Raw genomic sequence first — 18,727 nt, 5'->3', positions numbered from 1 at the left:
AATTTTTGATCATCTTCCTTGCTATCAACGATATCTCCTAATTTTGTATCATCTGCAATCTCACTAATTGTGCCTTGTACATTCACATCCAGATCATTTATGTAAATAACAAATAACAAAGGTCCCATCACCAACCCCGTGACACACCACTAGTCACAGACCTCCTTTTGATTTATGATTATGCATGAAAGTTCTCCATAGGGAAAATGTATTAAATATTATTGAGAAATCTGGATGTTTATAATAGCAATACTCAATTGGCATAATTGTATTTGACTCCACTTTAGTTGTCTGAATTTTGCAGGAAAAATATGATGATGCATGCTGTTATGTGCTAAGAAAGCCATTGAATTGATAGATGCGTTGAGATTGCCACGTATGCAGATCTTTCTGTGAATTTTTGCTGTCCCATCATTTGCTTCATGTAAATGGCATCACATCCTGACCTGTCTGTCGTTTGAGAATTTGCACATCACATGCCCACTAGCCTCGTGCCTGTGTGCCAAAAAAGGAACAAGTTAAGATTAGTAGTTTCATTCCTCCCTGCAATAAATTGAAGATTTAAGGAATGTAAAATTTATGGAAGAGAAAAATTGGTGTCTCCTTTTTCTCAGTCCAGTCTTTGTTTCCCTGTTCCTGAATATGATTTCACTCTAATTCACTGACTGTAATTTAGCTTTTCAGTCATTTCTGAAAGGCCCAGAAGCCTCATTGTCATCTGGTTAGAGTTGTGACACAATGTTTTTTGAAATGCTGACAGCAAGAAAATGTCTTGACTGATGCCATGCACCATAAAATTCATCTTTGTCTGCTTAAAGTTTAATTATAAGTAGGCATTGCTTGCAGGTGATCATTTGAATTGGATTTCCAATTTTAAGTTCGGAAACAACAAATTCCACTCACCTTCAATAGACAAAAACTGCAGCATTGTCATGGGTGTGATTGTAAAGATTGTTGCAGTTATGATTGTTAAAATTTTAACAGGATCGAAGGAAGCCATTTTGTCCATTGTGTCTGTCCTAGCCCTTCTGTAATTTACCTCCACCCTTCTCCTTGTAGCTCTGATCATTTTTCCTTTATAGATAACAGCCTAGTTCTCTCGAGTGCCTTGCTCGATCCTGTCTCCATGCTTTCAGATCCTAACCACTCCACCACAAAAATGTTTTTCCTTCTATCACCACTGCTTCTTTTACCCATTAAATTTGTGCCCCTATTTCTCAGTCCTTCCTCTAATGGAAACAGTTTCTCCCCGTATATTCTGTCCAGAATCCTCATGATTTTGCATACCTCAATCAACCGTCTTTCTGAGGAAAACAGTCCCCAACTTCAGTCTTGTCTCACGAATTGTGTACCAGATGAGGTCAAACCACAGTTCTATCAGAGTTTAACATTAATTTTACAGAATTTTTGTAGTGAAGGAGACCATGCAGCCCATCATGCTTGCACAAGTTGTTACCTTTTGTGAATCTCCTGTCTTTTTCCCCCCACATCTTTGAACATCATTTCTGTCCAACTTCCTTGCTTTTATGTTCTGTTCTCCTGTTGTTAAAGCCGCGGATGCTTTTAACCCTGTCCTGCCTCTTGCAATAATTTATGTGCATATATACTTGGGTCCCTCTGCTCTTGGTGCAACCGTTAGAATTTGTACCCTTTAGGTAATGTGATGACATATCAAAATGGATGACTTCACTGTATGTTCGTTATGTAATGGGGCTTATTCTTCTTTGATATTTTAGTTAGCGTACCACTGGTCATTTTGGTTAGAAGCTAAAAAGTTAGGAATTTGCCAGACACAATAAATGTTTGCTCAAAGCAGAGGAAACTTTATTACTTTAGTAAAGCTGCTAATATTTCTGACAGTCTTCAATTTCTTGAAATGTTTACCTTGAAGCGTTTTGAGGTAGTCATTATCATGATCTATGGAAACTTTAATTACACAAGGCCTTAAATAACGATTAGGTGCAGATTAGATGTTCCATTTGTAACTGGAATCTTGCAGTTTTTTCATTTGGCCTGGTGGGTTGAGGTATGGCTAAGCAGTGTTTGTGCTGTCAAAACTGTTAGCTTGACTTTTAAAATTCTAAAGTGATAGCTATTTGTACTTGCAAATATGACGTGAAGAAATTGTTCATAGTATAATGCATATAGACCCACCTTATCAACGTGGATAAGAGGCAGTACAGGTTAGGAACAATAGTTCTTGAACGTGTTAGGTAATAACCACTTTGAATCAAATTCTCAGTTGTTCTTGAGTCGAAACCGAAAGCAAAATTTATGTTGATCATTTAAAATTGCAGTTTAATATGGTGTTCATTGTAATAGCCCAAGAATAGCCACTATCATCTCTCTCGGTAGCCACAGCTTGCTCACAAACAAATCAGTGCATGGGTGATCTGCTCCAGAGCAAAGTGCTTGTACTCAACGCCCAATTATCCTGGTTCAAGCACCAGGTCCCTGTGGCCATTGGTTTGGACAGCTGGAGTGCATTTTGGGTGGTTAATCCACCTTTAGCTGTGCTCCCTCCCATGCAGGCACAGGCCTACTAATAGTTAACAGTAGTTGTCAATGCTCAATACACAAGGTGCCCAACCCAGGGCCCTGGAAAGCCAGTATACAGAAGGATGACTGTTTGGAAATAGGCCCTTGCCCTTCAAGATGATAGTGGTTGTGAATTTGCAAGGTGCTGTCTAAGGATCTTTGGCAAATTTCTGCAGTGCACTGTTGCTGCTGAACATTAGCAATGGAGTGACTGAACGTCAATGGATGTGGTGTTGATAAATGGGTTGTTTTGTCCTGAATGGCATCAATCTTCGAGTGTCGTTGGAGCTGCACTTGCCAGATAATTGGGAAGTATTCCATCGCACCCTGGCTTGTGTATTGTAAACGGTACAAAGGCTTTGGGAGTCAGGACGTGAGTAACTCGTTGCAGGATTCTTAGCTTCTGACCTGCTCATGTAGCCACTGCATTTATATGATTAGCCTACTTCAGTTTCTAGTCAGTGGTAATTCCCAGCACATTGACAATGGTGGATTCAGCAATGACAATGCTGTTGAATGTCAAGGATGATAGTTAGATTTTTTTTTGTTAAAGGTGGTCATTGCCTGGCACACGTGGTGCGAATGTTACTTGCCACTTGTGAGCTCAAACCTGGATGCTGTTTGAGTTTGCTGCATTTGGCCATGGAATGTTTCAATATCTGACAGTTGTGAAATGGTGCTGCACACTGTTCAGTCATCAGTGAACATCCCGACTCAGTCCTTATGGTCGAAGGTAGTCATTGATGAAGCAGCTGAAGATGGTTGGGCCAAGACACTACTCTAAGGAACTCTTGCCGTGATGTCTTACTGAGATGGCTGAGCTCCAACAACCACGGTTGTCATTTTTTTTTGCTAAGTATGATTTCAGTGAGAAGAAGTTTATCTATGGGGGTGCCTTAGTTAATATAGCCCTTCAATCGGCCTCACTAAGGCTGTATAAGAAAGTTTGCTGTAGCCATATTGGCTGCCTTGTTTTCAGCATTCTTCTTTGGTCTTTGTCTATGGCAGATTATCCTATTTAATGTCACCACTTGTGTAAAGGTGGTGCAAATAGCAGAAACAAAGCCAACATTGTTTTCAAGTGATAGGAGGCAGGAAGCAGTAACCTGTCTAAAGATAGTGCTGTAGATGTAAAATGAATACCCTGTATGACAAACTTCATTCTTAAGTTGCTCTTTCCCAGTAGTCACTCTCTTGCACTCTCTCTCGCACACTCCCTGTAGCTCCTCCACCTCCCCCCGACCCTCCCACCAGCCTTCTGTTTCCCTCCCACAGTCTTGTTTAAAAAAAAGAAGGTCCATTCCTTTGCCAAACTTCATCCCCGCACATGAGCCATCTGCACCTGCTCATAGCTGGGCACCATTACATGCAGAACATAATAATATCAGCTGTGCAGATGCATCCAGACATGGGAAATTTCTGTCTGCAGTTTATGATGTCATTGGGTATGTCTGTGCACATGCAGATGCTGATGGCCATTTTAATAGTTATATTTGCAATTGCACCAATTCTCCATTCCTGCGTTGCAGCAGTGACTACGCTTTAAAGCACATTATTGGCTGGATTATATTTTGAGACATTTGGTGGCCATGAAATGTGCTATGAAAGTTCAGGTTTTTGCATTCTTTTGAGATATATTCATTAAGCTTTTAAAAATAAAGCTGAAACTTGTCCTTTCAAGTGCAAGCAGCAATTTAAGGTTGTGTTATGATTTAATTATTACAAAATGGCATCTTTGGCACTAAGATGTTGGAGAGGTGCTGTCATAGTGGCAGTGTCACTAGACGTGTGTTTGAATCTCACTATGATTGATGGTGATGTTTCAATAAAAAAAATTATAGCCCAATGGCTAATATACCCCACTATCCCATTGTCATAAAAACCTGACTGGTTCAATGAGATAACAAGGTGTAGGGCTGGATGAACACAGCAGGCCAAGTAGCATCAGAGGAGCAGGAAAGCTGATGTTTTGGGTCTGGACCCTTCAGAAATGGGGTTCAATAATGTCTGGTAATGACTGGTTCAATAATGTCTTTTAAGTCAAGAAATCTTCCATTCTTACCTGGTCTGGTCTATTTGTGACCTCAGACCTACAGCAATGTTTTTGACTCTTAACTGCCCTCTGAAATGTCTGGGCAAACCACTCATTTCAAGAGCAGCTAGGAATGGGTAACAAATACTGTCCTTGTTGGTGATACCCATATACTTTGGAAAAGAAAGACCAAACTTAGAATCACTTTTAAAAATCTGGAAGCTCTATACTTAAGATTTCCGCTGAATGTTTTTAAATTTACAACAATAATTTATCTTTTTTCTCATTCTCTCAGTCCAATCTTTATTTCCTTCTCTCCCCTAATTTTGTCTCCGCGTGTTATTTGTCATTGAATTGTATATTCTAACTTACTCTCTTTGTTTTAGACACTGACCTGGATGTTTAACTGAGATGGCGTGGTTATTTTGGGAGGTGTGGTGTTCAGTCTGATTTTTGGATGGAGAAACAGTACTCTGATTTCCTCCAGTGCTCTGCTATCTTAACTGCACAGCATGTATAGTTATGGCTTTGTCTTGGCCAGGGAACCTGTCAATAGTTCGGTTAACAGAGTTGGCTCCTGTGCAGATACTGGGGAGGATGTGGGCTAGGTAGGTCCGATTCATGACCTCTGAACAATTGCTGAAAGTTCCAAGTTATAGCCATCTGTGGTTTGGAGTGGAGTTTACAGATAGTGGTGCTTTCATGAGCTGGCTGTCCTTGACCTCCTAAGTGGTGGATGTCATTGATTTGGATGATGCTTTTGACAGAGCCTTATTGAGTTGCTGCAGTACACCCTGCTCATGGTGCACACTGTCACTGTGTTGATGTGGACGGAGGGAATGTTTAAAATGGTGGATGACTGCCAGTCAAGCTTTCAGCTTTGATCTGGATTTCTTTGCAAGCCTTTTGTGCTGTTTGAACTAGACTCATCCTGTATTTCATCACACTCCATCTTAATATCTCAGATTGTCAATGGGCTTTGGGAAGTTGAGGGTGAGTTCTGAGCTGCAGAATTCTAAGCCTTAAAACTGCTTTTGTTATCGCTGTATTGTTTGCTTCTGGTCAATCTCCAGGGTATTTGTTATGGGGATTCAACAATTGTATGCCACTAAATATCAAACGGAAATGATTAGATTCTCCCTTGTTGGAGACGATTGCCTGTTATTTTCAGATTTGGGCTGCAGCTGGAATGTTGTCCATCTTTTGCTGTGTATGACTGTGTCAGTATGTACTGTGTTGTGAATGGTACTGTTAAATTATCCAACTGGGATTATATCTATAGATGTCTTTGTTTAGAAGTTCAGTAGAACTGATTTACTGCTGGGATGTCTATTTAATCTTGTGTTTTCTTGTGAATTGTTCTAGAATTACTCCTAAACCTAAAATTGACACTTTTTTTTATCCCTGCAGGTTTTGTTAGCGGTGGGTGTCAGTCAGTCTGCTAGGACCCCTGATCCCGGTCATCCGTAAGTGTGTTTTTAAAAATGTTATCATAGTGAACTTCTGCTTCTGCTAGAGTGAAAACAGATGAAATTCTCATGACTCATTACTGGAAATCTCTGTAGCAGAGTTTGTTTATAGATATGAGACTGTTAATATTATTAATTGCAGTAGTTGTCATTATTTGAATTTTTGTGATGAGCATGATTACCTAAATGTTAGATTTGCCCATTCACAAAACTGTTGCAGATCGTATAACTGCATTTGCATTTAATTTTCCTCCTATTTCAAATTAAGGTATGGATTTACAAACATGCGCTACATTGCTTCCCTCATTAGTGGAGTTGGCATCTTTATGATGGGTGCAGGACTGTCCTGGTACCATGGAATTATTGGACTTATACATCCTCATTATATTGAATCACTAACATGGGTAAGTTTTGCCTCCTGATACTTCTAGAAATAAGTTGTGAAATCAATTCTTTGAGAGAGCTACAGATGTGGTGCCAAGTGCCAAATATATATCTAAAGCAAACTGTTTTTTGTATAAGACAGTCATTTTCTAATTTCAGTGTAGTAGTCCGAATTGATTTGTCTGAGTAGAATTTGAGTAAAAGGTTCGCTGAACTACCTGTCATCATTTTCAAAAATTTTCACCATCACCTTCCTCACTTACCAGACCTTCAACTTTAATTCTCTTTCTCTCTATAGATGCTGCCAGACCTGCTGAGGTTCTCCAGCAATTTCTGTTTGTTTCTAGCAACAGTTCTTTATTTTTTTGTTTAACTTTAGTTCTTAGACTAGTTTGAAAATGCTAATTATTCTGTCTTTTGTGCTGGATTGATCATGAAGAAAATTATCAGTTATTACAATAACCATTTGATACTGATCAAGATATGTTTATTTTACTATTGATAGCATTGGTAATTAGTCTGAATCAAAATCCCAAAGAGCGGAGTTGATAGAATTCATCTGAATTCTAATGGTAAATGTAGGTATTGCCCAACTGAAGAATGTATTTCAAAGAGCAAGAAGTTTGGAGAGGTTTTAAGAGTGCATTCTAGTTCTGAGTGTTGTTTACTGCATTAATCATTTCAGCCTGTTCCTGCCCCACCAAATTTATTTCTAAAGTTGTGAAGAGGACTCATTGTTAATTGTTTCTCTCTCCACAAGACACTGTCAAATCTGCCAAGTTTCTCCATCATTCTCTGCTTGTAATTTAGATTTCCAGCATCTTCAGTATTTTGCCTTCATTCAAACTTCTTCTCAGCATGATTTTTTACTCCCCTTGTCTAGTCTCTTCCCCTTTTATGTTGTTGATTCTTCTTCATTACATAAGTTCTACAATTTTCCATTTTTGTGCTCCCAGCTGCTGTCTCTTCGCCATTGACGTGCAATCTCTCTTCATATCCATCGTCCAGTGGATGGTCTGAAGGCTCCATGTTTTCCTTGAAAGATGGCCTTAATAGTGCACCTTACTACCATCCTCATCATCTGGCTGAACTCATTCTTTCTTTGAACAATTTCTCCTTTAACTCATCCCACTTTCTCTGAGGTGAATATGTATCCATGGGTACAGGTATAGATCCCACTTATGACTCTCACTTTGTGGGGACTGTGGAACATTCCGTGTTCTAATTCTACTCAAGGCCCCTGCCTACAACTTTCTTTGGCACATCAATTGCAGCTGCTTCACACACTCATTTAAAATTGCAAAAATTAATTTGTTTTGCTTCCAATTTCCATCCATCATTCACCTTTTTTAAAAAATTCAGTCACAGGATGTGGGCCAGCGTTTTTTGTCCAGCCCTAATTGCCCAGATGGCAGTTAAGGATCAACCACATTGCTGTAGATCTGGAGTTACACACAGACCCAGACTGGGTAAGGATGGCAAATAACCTTTCCTAAAGGACATTAGTGAATCAGACTTTTCTGACAGTCAGTTTCATGGTCATCATTACACTCTTAATTCTAGATTTTTCGGCAAAGCAAATTTGACCATCAGCCACGTCAGGATTTGAACCTGGGTCCCCAGAACATTACCTGGGTCTCTGGATTAATAGTCCAGCAATAATACCACAAGGCTATCACCTCACTTCACTGTCTATCTGACTCTTCCCTTCCCTTTCTTTCCTTTCCTTCACTGGTTCAGTTTCTGGAGCTACTGACTGACACCTGAAGTTACTCTGATTGTACTTCCTCACACCCTAGTGCCATAAATGACTTCATTTTATTCTCAGTTTCTCTGTTTCTGTTGCATCTGTTCTGATGCTGCCACCCTCCAGGGAAAGTTCAACATGTGCTCCTTCTCCTTCAAATGAGGATTCCACCTCCCACAACCCCGAAAGTGGTGACAGGATCCTCAGCCGTCTCCAACCCGTTCCTTGCCATCGTCCTTCACCACCTTCCTAGATAGAATTTCCTTTTAACCTCATTTTCCACTCTACCAGTCTCTGCATTCAAACGTCTAGCAGAATGCCAACAACAACGCATCTTTTGCTCCTATCCCTTGTCAGCATTTCACAGAGAATCTTCTGTCTGTGACACCCTAGGGCACCCTTCTGTTACTTTCGATATTTTCTTTCCCCCTAATACCGTCCCATGAATCACAGAAGGTATAATACATTTCCGGACAATAACAGTATCGAAGGCCCCAGACGCACCTTACAGGTGAAGCAGTAATTTACTTACTGTTCTTTCAATCTAGCCTACTATAATCACTGCTCCCAGTGAGGCCTCCTGTACACTGGTGAGACCAAATGCAAATGCTTTGTGGTACACATCTGCTCTGCCCATAAGGAAAAATCTAATCTACCCTTCCCAGTGAAGCCCAGTGCAAGCTCGAGGAACACCACCTCATTTTTTGCTCAAGCACTTCACAAGTTTTGGGACTCGCCATAAAGTTCAGATACCTCAGCAAGCCCACGGTGCCCCCACCCACTGAATCTATTAATGACTATCCACATCTATCATTAACTTCTATTTTGCATGTTAATTACCCCATCACTAAAGATCTTTGTCTGTTGTTGTAAGTGCCCTCCCCATCTGTTTGACTTACTCCTCCTCCGCCATCATTTTCCAGCCTTCTGAAGAAGTCATTGGATTTGAAGCATTAACTCTCCTCAGATGCTAGGGGATGGCTGAGATTTTCCAGCACTTTTTATTTTCATTCTCGAATGTTGAGTATTTTGCTTTTCTATGTATATATCACATGCCTCATACTAAATATCTATTTTCTGCATGAGATTGCTTTGGATGTTTAGTCATTAAGTAGATTTATAATTGCTAATCTCTTGAACCTATCAGTGACATCAAGGGATTAGGGGAAGTGTGTGCATGTGACTTCGAGATCAATCAGCCATGATCTGAAATGGCGAAGCAGGCTCAAGGGGTTGAATGGCCTCCCCCCATCTCATCTGTTCCTGTGTTAGTATATGAATAGTTTGTCTACATAGAGGCTTACATTTAGACCCCAATGAAGAAGCTTTACAGGGTGGTTTGTGTGCCTTGTAGAACAATTCAACTGACTTTAAAGCAGCAGATGCTCTCCCACAATGAGGCTGATCTGGAATACAGGAAAAAAATTCTATTTGCTGTGTACTGTTTTATTCTCACTGGGCAGAGAGCTTGCAGATAATACTCAAGTCATGCAATTGTATACAAATATCAACAACTGCTTTTGGTATTCAGCAAGCACAAAGCTGACAGCTGATTTTGGTTTCCTGCCTCTTGCCCATGCCCTTTTCCCACCCATTTAACAATCGTTCCTGCACTGAGCATCATTCTACTTAATGGGGAGGATGCAGTCCACGTTGAGATGTGTCTTAATGTTGATTTTCAGCAGTCATACAATAGCAGCACCAGGTTGATTTGGAAAACAAAATCCTTTACCCTTCCTCCTCCTCGGTGTGAGGATATAGAAAATATCTAGCCTTTCTCTGGCCTTCTCTGATAGTCTACTTATGATTTGGAATTTACTCATAGTTGCAACTCTTATTAGGGGACAAATGTTTCAGCTTAGAAATATGCTTTTCCACAAGACAATAGAATTCAAGACCTTCATTAACTTCCGCAAGATCTAAGCAAACAGTGTTATCTATTGCTATCAACAAATGCATGTACGCGATTATAATTGTGAGTAATTACACACTTGCTGTTGGAAGGAGTGCTGGTCGGTTAGAAGTTTGAAGTATTTGTTCTAATATCTGTCTTTTTATTTACTGATATACATGAGAATCTGTGCAGTTTTAAGCATTATTTCATCAAGTTAGATGGACCACTTTTAACAATAATTCAATGATTCACATTCCCAAGTGCTGTTTCAAAGCTAAAGCTAATGAAAATTCTTTTGTTGCCCTTGTTGAATTTCTTTTCTGTAACTACTCCCTGACTGGAATTCCTTTAAATACCCAGATGTTCCTAAAACTCACTCAAAAATCTAAATTTAATACAAAAAGTGCAACTCTTTAGGACTGTAAATTCAGTGATGTCCATTTAGTACAAACGCTTTATGTCAAAAGTTTGCATTCTTGTTTGTTTGATGGAACATCTTGACTGAAGAAGTGCTTATAAAATTGGCTCATTTTATTGGCTGTTGTGTTTTTAAGCCTTTAAAACAAGTTTTAAATTGTATGTTAAAAGATTGAAGTGGTTGCAAATATTAGACACATTTAAGTGTGTTTTTAAGTATTTTATTTACTGTTCATTTTATATTCTTCAGGCATATTTCATCCTGGCTGGTTCACTAGTTTCTGAAGGAGGTAGGTGCACTCATTTGGGACACCACCACTGTGTCTCTAATCATTACTATCTGTGGCAGTTTAAACTTGTCTTGCATTTTCCTGACCTTTTCAACATCACTCAAATGCACACTTTTAAAAACCAAAAGAACTGCGGATGCTGTAAATCAGGAACAAAAATAAATTTACTGGAAAAGCTCAGCAGGTCTGGCAGCATCTGTGAAGTAAAATATCAGAGTTAACGTTTCGGGTCCGGTGATCCTTCCTCAGGACGGAGAACAGAGTCCTGAGGAAGGATCACCGGACCTGAAACATTGACTCTGGTTTTTTTTTCTTCACAGATGCTGCCAGACCTGCTGAGCTTTTCCAGTAAATTTGTTTTTGCACACTTTTAAACTTAGGTTTTGTGTGAAACCTCTAGGTTTTTTTTGTGATGATTCTGATCATTAAACTGAAATCTACAATTTAATTCTGTACTTGCCAAACTTGAACAGGGTTTTTAGAAAGAGCAGCTCAATTAGGAAGCAGTTGAAAGTGGGTCCTCATTAATTGTGGGAATTAGGCCTTTGTATTAAAGTCAACTAGCAAACTCATTTTATCCTCTGACCGACTGTGTGAAGTTGTTGGGTAAGGAGTTTTTTTTATTTTTACAATGTAATTTTGTGTGTGTGTCATTTAACTGAAATCCATAGTTTAAGTCTGTAGTTGCCTTTAAGCAGTTTTACCAGTGAAGGAGAAGCTTAAACTGAATCCAGTGAGATAGGCCTTTTGTCTTCAGAGCCAATAAAACCAGCTAATTTATTGACTGAGCACTTGTATGTGACTTACAATAGAGTGCTGGAGTTAAGTGATTAAAGGTATGAGGAGAACAAGGTTTTCTTGCTTTTCAGATCCAGAAATTGATTCTTGTTCCGCTACAGGAAAAGAAGCTAGTTATTTGAAGTGACTGACCAAAAGATAAAGGTGCAACATTAGACCATTTAGCTCATTGAGTCATCTCTGCCACTTGATCATGCCTGATGTTTCTCAACTACATTTTTCTGCCTTCTTCCCCCAACCTTTGATTCCTTTAACCAATCAAGAGCCTATCTGTCTCAAATACATTGTGACTTTGCCTCCACAACCTTCTGTGGCAATGAATTCCACAGATTCACCATTCACTAGCTGAAGAAATTCCTCCTCATCCCATTTCTAAAGGGTCATGCATTTACTGTGAGGCTGTGCCCTCGGGTCCTAGTTTCTCCTGTTAGTGGAAATGTCATCTCCATGTCCGCTGTGTATCCAGGCCTGTCAGTATTCTATAAGTTTCAATGAAATTCCCCACTCATTCTTCTAAACTCCAATGAGTACAGACCCAGCCTTCTTAGCTGTCCTCATATGATGAGCTCTTCATCTCCAGGATCACACTTGTAAACCACTTCTGGACCTCTCTCCATGAGCAGCACATCCTTCCTTAGATACGGGGTCCAAAACTGTTCTCAATATTTCAAATGCAGTCTGACCAGAGCCTTATACAATCTCAGCAGTACAGCTGTAGCTGTACAATAGCTACTTCTCAGCTCTTGTATTCTAGCCCTCTCAAAATGAATGCTAATATTGCATTTGCCTTCCTAATTGCCAACTGAGATTGTATGTTGACCTTAAGGGAGTCCTGAACTAGGATTTTTAAGTCCCTTTATGCTTCAGATTTCCAAAATATTTCCCCATCTAGAAAAATAGTTTATGCCTCTCTTCTTCCTGCCAAAGTGCATAATTTCACAGTTTCTCACATTGTACTGGTTACACCGAAGGGTCTGTTTCCATGCTGTATGATTCTGACTCTATCTGTCGCTTCTTTGTCCACTCCCCAAGTCTGTTCAAGTCTTTTTGCAGCCTTTCCACCACCACAACACTACCTGTCCTTGTACCTATCTTTGTGTCATCTGCAGACTTAGCAACACTGCTTCTGATTCCTTCATCCAGATTGTTCTTCATCCAGATTGTTAATATATAATGTGAATAGTTGTGATCTAAGCACAGACTCCTGCGGAGCTACACTAGTCACTGCCTGCCATTCTGAAAAAGACCCTTTTAGCCCTACTCTCTGCTTTCTACCGGTAAGCCAATCATCTCTACATGCCAGTGCCATTGGCCCTTGCCTTCTGGGAATCCAAACAGATCAATTCCACTGGGTCTCTTTTGTCTAACTTGCTTATTATCTCCTCAAAGAATACTAGCAAATTTGTCAGGCATGACATCCCCTTGATGAAGGCATTCTGTCTCAGTCCTACTTTACTATACACTTCCAAGTGCTGCACAATCTCATCCTCAATAGCGGACTCAAATCTTACCAATAACTGAGGTCAGGTTGACTCACCCATAATTTCCTGTCTTCTGCTTCCCTCCCTTCTTAAATAGGAATGTTACATTAACCATCTTCCAGTCCTCCAGGACCCTTGCTGACTCCATTTATTCCTGAAAGATCACCTCCAGTGTCTCCACAATCTTCACAACTACCTGTTTCAGAATCCTGTGGTGTAGTTAATCCAGTCTGTATGATTTAGTCACCTTTCAGGCATTTCAGCTTCCCTAGCACCTTCTGTTTAGCGATTGCCACTATATTCATCTCTGCCCCCAACAATCTTTCAATGCTGTTATGCTATTGGTGCTCCTGAGGCCCATTCTCTTCAAGTTCAACATAGTATAGCACTTAGTAATACTGATAAGATGTATTTTTTTTAAAAAACAAAGTATAAATCTATATAAAATAATTCAGTAATTCTTTAAAATGCATTGAGGATTGCAAGGCAGAAAACGTGTCACAGTTACAACATGTCCAAGTTTGTGGATGCCAATTCATCCAGAGCAAGTGTTTGAAGTTTGAGCACCTCTGGCTCAGAGTTAGAGCTCAAGGCTGAACTACAGACATTGCAACATATTAGGAAGGTGAAGGTTATCTGGATTATTTGTACCAAGAACTTGGGTGGTCTGATTGGTCATTGTTCAGGTACAAGAGAGTGTGACTGTACCTGAGGCACGTAAAAGGACTTGGGTGACAGCAGCTTCATTCTTTGCAGTTACACAGCTAAAAATCAACTTTTTAGACGTGAGGGTGAAGATGAATAGGAAGTAATGCAGCAATAGTGGGTCAGTATAGAGGAGGATTGATCCCATTCTCTGCAGCAAAGAGTGAGAGTCCAAATGGCTGTGTTAGCTGTCTGATACCAAGGTTCAGGTTGGAAAGAAGCCTGCAGTAGAAGGAAGAGGAGGATCCATTCATTGTGGTCTATACAGGTACCTGCGACATAGACCGGACAGAGAAAGTGGTTCTTCATCATCAGTATGAGGACGTGATACCGAATATAGAAGCAGGATCTCAAAAGTCATAATCTCTGCATTATTACCTGAACCATGTGCAAATTTACATAGGGAAAATCAGGTTAGGGAGTGATGAATGTGTGGCTCAAAGACTAGTGTGACAGAAGTGAGCTCTGACACTAGTATTGGGGAAAGTGGGATCTGTGATGATGGGATAGTTTCCACCCAAATTGTTGGTGCTAGTGTTCTTGTCAATCAAAAAACTAGTGAGTAGAATTTTCATCTAAATTGAGGGCAAAGGATCAAATTTGGGAAGGTTTGATAAATCAAGGATTAGAGTCAAGGCCGAAAAGAAAGGTATTTAATTTGGAAAATGACAGAGACCATGACAGGACGGGATAAACAGTGCAAATCCATTAGTAAACCAACAGATAAGACTGCAATTTACAAAGAGTTACAGGATAAAAATAAAGCCTCTGTACCTGAATGCTTGTGGCATTTGAAACAAAACAAATAACATTGATAGAAATGCATGATTATGGTCTGGTAACCATTATAGAGATATGACCGCAGGATGTCATGGATTTGGATGTGAATATTGAAGGGTAAAAGACACTTAAGTAAGTTAGGAACTTGGAGCCAACCTTTTCCTGTTAGTTAGCGCAGTGGAAAGAGATGACCTATGTTCAGGAAACAGATGTGGAAGGAGTTTGGGAAGAAACTAGAAAGGCAAGAGGTCACTTGTGGGAGTTGTAATTATGGCCCCTAACAGAAACAACATGGTAGGGTGAAACAGGAAGGCATAGCAATAATTGTGGAAGATTTTAATCTAAAGGAAATGTCAGATGGGCAAAGGTAACCTAGACAATGGGTTCACAAGATGTTTTTGGGATTGCTTCTTAGAAAGCCATGTTCTGGAGCTGACTAGAGAACAAGCTGTACTAGATATGATATTATGCAGTGAGAGAGGATTGATTAATGATCTCATAGTGAAGGCACCAACGATTGAATTTCATTTTCATGTTGAGGGACAGAGGAGTGGAACTAGAACCAACTTTTTTAAATTGTGAGGACAATTATGAGGGCTTGAAAACAGAGCTGGGTAAAGTGAATTAGCAAAATAAATTAATAAACTAGAGATGCAAAGACAAACAAAGGGATATTTCAGAATGCACAGAATAGCTACATTCTAACAAGTAAGAAAATTTCGAAGAAACCGATCCAATGCCCATGATTAATCAGAAAGCATGAAGATAATTTTGTTTTTAAATCACTCGGTGATACGGGCATCTATGGCTAGGCCAGCATTTATTGCCCATCCCTAATTGAGAGCTAAGTGTGAAGCACTTCTGATGTGGGTCTGGAGCTGCATGTAGGCCAGACCAGGTAAGCATGGCAGATTTCCTCCTTTTTGAAGGACATTAGTGAACCAGATGGTTTTTTTCTGACAATCAATAATGGTTTCATGATCATCAGTAGACTCTTAATTCCAAATTATTTAATTGAATTCAAATTCCACCATCTGCCCTGGTGGGATTTGAATCTAGGTCTCCAGAACATTAGCAGAGTTTGTGAATTAATAGTCTGGTGATAATACCACTAGGCCACTGCGTCCCCCATTAAAGTGTCAAACTTGGTGGAGGGGTGAAACAAAGTTTGCAAAGCAAAATAAATGAATTGTCAAATAGAGGTTAGTAAGTATGATTATATAACTATTATAGAAACATAGGAGCATGAGTAGGCCGTTCAAGTGTTTGAGACTGCTCTACCACTCATTATGATAATGGCTGATCATCGAGCTTAATATCTTATTCCCCCCACTCCCACCCCGCTTCCCCTGATCCCTTTGATCAAATGGGCTATATCTACCTTTTGAAAATGCACAATGTTTTGGCTTCACCCACTTTGTGGTTGTGAATTCCACATGCTCACCACTTTCTGGGTAAAGAAATTTCCCATCAGTCCTAAAAGGGTTAACCTTGTCTAATCTTGTTAGTATTTTATAGGTTTTTATGAAAAAGCCCCATCCCCTTCATTCATCTAATCCCCAGTGAATGCAATCCTAACTAACTCAATCTCTCCTATATGGCAGTTCCGCCATTCCAAGAAACAATTTGGTAAACCTTCACTGCACTTCTTCAATAGCAAGAGCATCCTTCCTCGGATAAGGAGACCAAAACTACACACACTATTCGAGGGATAGTAGGAACTGCAGATGCTGGAGAATCTGTGATAACAAGGTGTAGAGCTGAATGAACACAGCAGGCCAAGCAGCATCAGAGGAGCAGGAAATCTGATGTTTCGGGCCTAGACCCTTCAGAAATTTCAGTCTAGGCCCGAAACGTCAGCTTTCCTGCTCCTCTGATGCTGCTTGGCTTGCTGTGTTCATCCAGCTCTACACCTTGTTATCTCACAATATTCCAGGTGTGGCTTCACCAATGCCCTATATAATGCAGTAAGTCATTCTTGTTCTGATACACAAGTACTGTTGCTATGAAGACCAACATACGGTTTTACTCCTTTGCTTACTTTGAGCAACCGGTGCACAAGAACATCCAGGACTTGTTGAGTATTCCCTGTCTCAATTACAGCCATTCCAATGATAAGCCTTCCTATTTTTGCTACCAAAGTGGATAACTTTATATTTATCCACATTATTGTACATTTGCCCACTCATTCAGCTGTCCAAATCACACTGCCAACTCTTTATATCTTCCGCTCAGCTTTGTGTCATCTGCCAGTTGATATGTTACATTTAGTTCCCTCATCTAAATCATTAATGTATATTGCGAATAACTGGGACCCTAGTACCAATACCTGCAATACCCTACTAGTCGTTGCCTGCCATTCAGAAAAAGACCCATTTATTCCTACTCTTTGTTTCCGGTCTGCTAACCAATTTTCTATCCCTCTCAAAACACTATCCCCAACCATATGTTCTTTAATTGTACATAATCTCTTCCCTGGGACTTTGTCCAAAGCCTTCCTAATGATCTACTTCTACTCTTGCGTCTTAAGGTCTGCTGGAGAGACAACGGTAAGTCTAAGTGTCCTTAAAGAATGTGGTTGGGGAAATAATGGGAAACCAGGAACAACTGAACAAATACTTTGCACTAGCCTTCACAGTAGAAGACGCTCATAGTATTCCAGAATTACGAGACTATCAAGGGGCTAAGAGGGGTAGAAAATAATCATCATAATATTCACCAGGTAAAAGGTAGTAGGGAAACTGAGGATAAAAACTGCTCAGTCTCCTATACCTGATGTATTGCATTATAGAATTTTAAAGGAAGTAGGTGCAGAAAGAGTGGATACGTTGATTGGAATCATACAAGAATTCTTATATTCTGGAAAATGTAATGACACCACCATTGCAAAAAAGGAGACAAAAATAAACATTACTAGATGTTAATGTCAGTTCGCTTAACCTACTCTCCCTGCTATAGGAAAGATGTTGTAAAACTTGAAAAGGTGCAGGAAAGATTTACAAGAACGTTGCTGGGGTTGGACAATTTGAGCTACAGGGAGACGCTGAATAGACTGGGGCTATTTTCCCTGGAGTGTTGGAGGCTGAGGGGTATCTTTTGTAGAAGTTTATAAAGTCATGAGGAGCATGGATAGGGTGAATAACCCAAGGTCTTTTTCCCAGGGTAGGGGAGTCCAAAACAAGTGGGCATTGATTTCAGATGAGAGGGGAGCCACATAAAAGGGAACTAAGGGATAACTTCTTTATGCAGACGGTGGTGCTTGCATGGAATGAGCTGCTACAGGAAGTGGTGGAGGCTGGTACAATTATAGCATTTAACAGTCATCTGGATGGGTACATGAATAGGAAGGGTTTAGAGGGATATGGGCCAAATCCTGACAAATGGGACCACGTTAATTTAGGATATCTGGTTAGCGTGGACAAGTTGGACCGAACAATCTGTTTCCATGCTGTACAACTCTGATTTTATCTGTTCTTGGGAAAATATTAGAGTTTATTATAAAGGTTGTAATAGCGCATTTAGCAACAAGATATGATCCAGCAGGGTTAGCATGGATTCATAAAGGTTAAATCATGCCTGACAAATTACAGTTCTCTGAAGAGGTAACAAGTAGTGTAGATAAAGGGGAACAAACAGTCATAATATGTTTGGATATCCAGAAGGCATTTGATGAGGTACGACACCTAAGATGCCTTCTTAATAAGATAAGGGCTCATGTTGGAAGTATATTAGTTTGGTTTGATGATCAGCTAACAAAGAGAATTCGGTGAAAAGGGACATTTTCGGAATCGCAAACTGTACCCAGTGGGGTGCCCCAAAGATTCGTGCTAGGGCCAGAATTATTTTTAAAATAAATATATTAAGACTTGGATGATGGAAGGGAATGTGTTTTGTCAAGTTGTGGATGACTTTCAAAATTAGGTAGCGAGGTAAGTTGTGAGGATGACATGGAGTGTGTAAGATGACATAGACAGGTTGCGTGAGTTGTCAAAAACTTGACGGATGGAATATAATGTGGGAAATGTAAAATTATGCACTTTGGCAGGAAGAATAGAAGAGCTAAATATTACTTAAATGGGGAAAGACTCTGAAAGCTGCAGCACAGTGATTTTAGGGATCCAAGTTCGTGATTCATAAAAAGAAAAACATCCTAGTTTGGTAGGTTATAGGGAAAATAAATGGAATGTTGGCC

The 18,727-nt window shown here is 39.9% G+C and overlaps 1 protein-coding gene across 5 annotated transcripts in view; it reads left to right on the top strand.

Moving 5' to 3' along the window:
• The window catches only part of slc30a9 (solute carrier family 30 member 9), a 120,670-nt gene that overhangs the window by 64,801 nt on the left and 37,142 nt on the right, over positions 1–18,727 (top strand). For all 5 annotated transcript variants that reach the window (XM_020520880.2, XM_048597327.1, XM_048597323.1 and 2 more), the window contains 3 exons: positions 5,981–6,036; positions 6,308–6,443; positions 10,732–10,771. In XM_020520880.2, the coding sequence (XP_020376469.1) occupies positions 5,981–6,036; positions 6,308–6,443; positions 10,732–10,771 (232 nt within the window). The remainder of the gene's footprint in view (positions 1–5,980; positions 6,037–6,307; positions 6,444–10,731; positions 10,772–18,727) is intronic.

This window comes from Rhincodon typus, chromosome 1 (genome assembly GCF_021869965.1).
Source record: "Rhincodon typus isolate 14 chromosome 1, sRhiTyp1.1, whole genome shotgun sequence".
Lineage (NCBI taxonomy): Eukaryota > Metazoa > Chordata > Chondrichthyes > Orectolobiformes > Rhincodontidae > Rhincodon > Rhincodon typus.
Note: the sequence above shows the minus strand (reverse complement) of the source record. Positions and strands in the feature narration are given on the sequence as shown.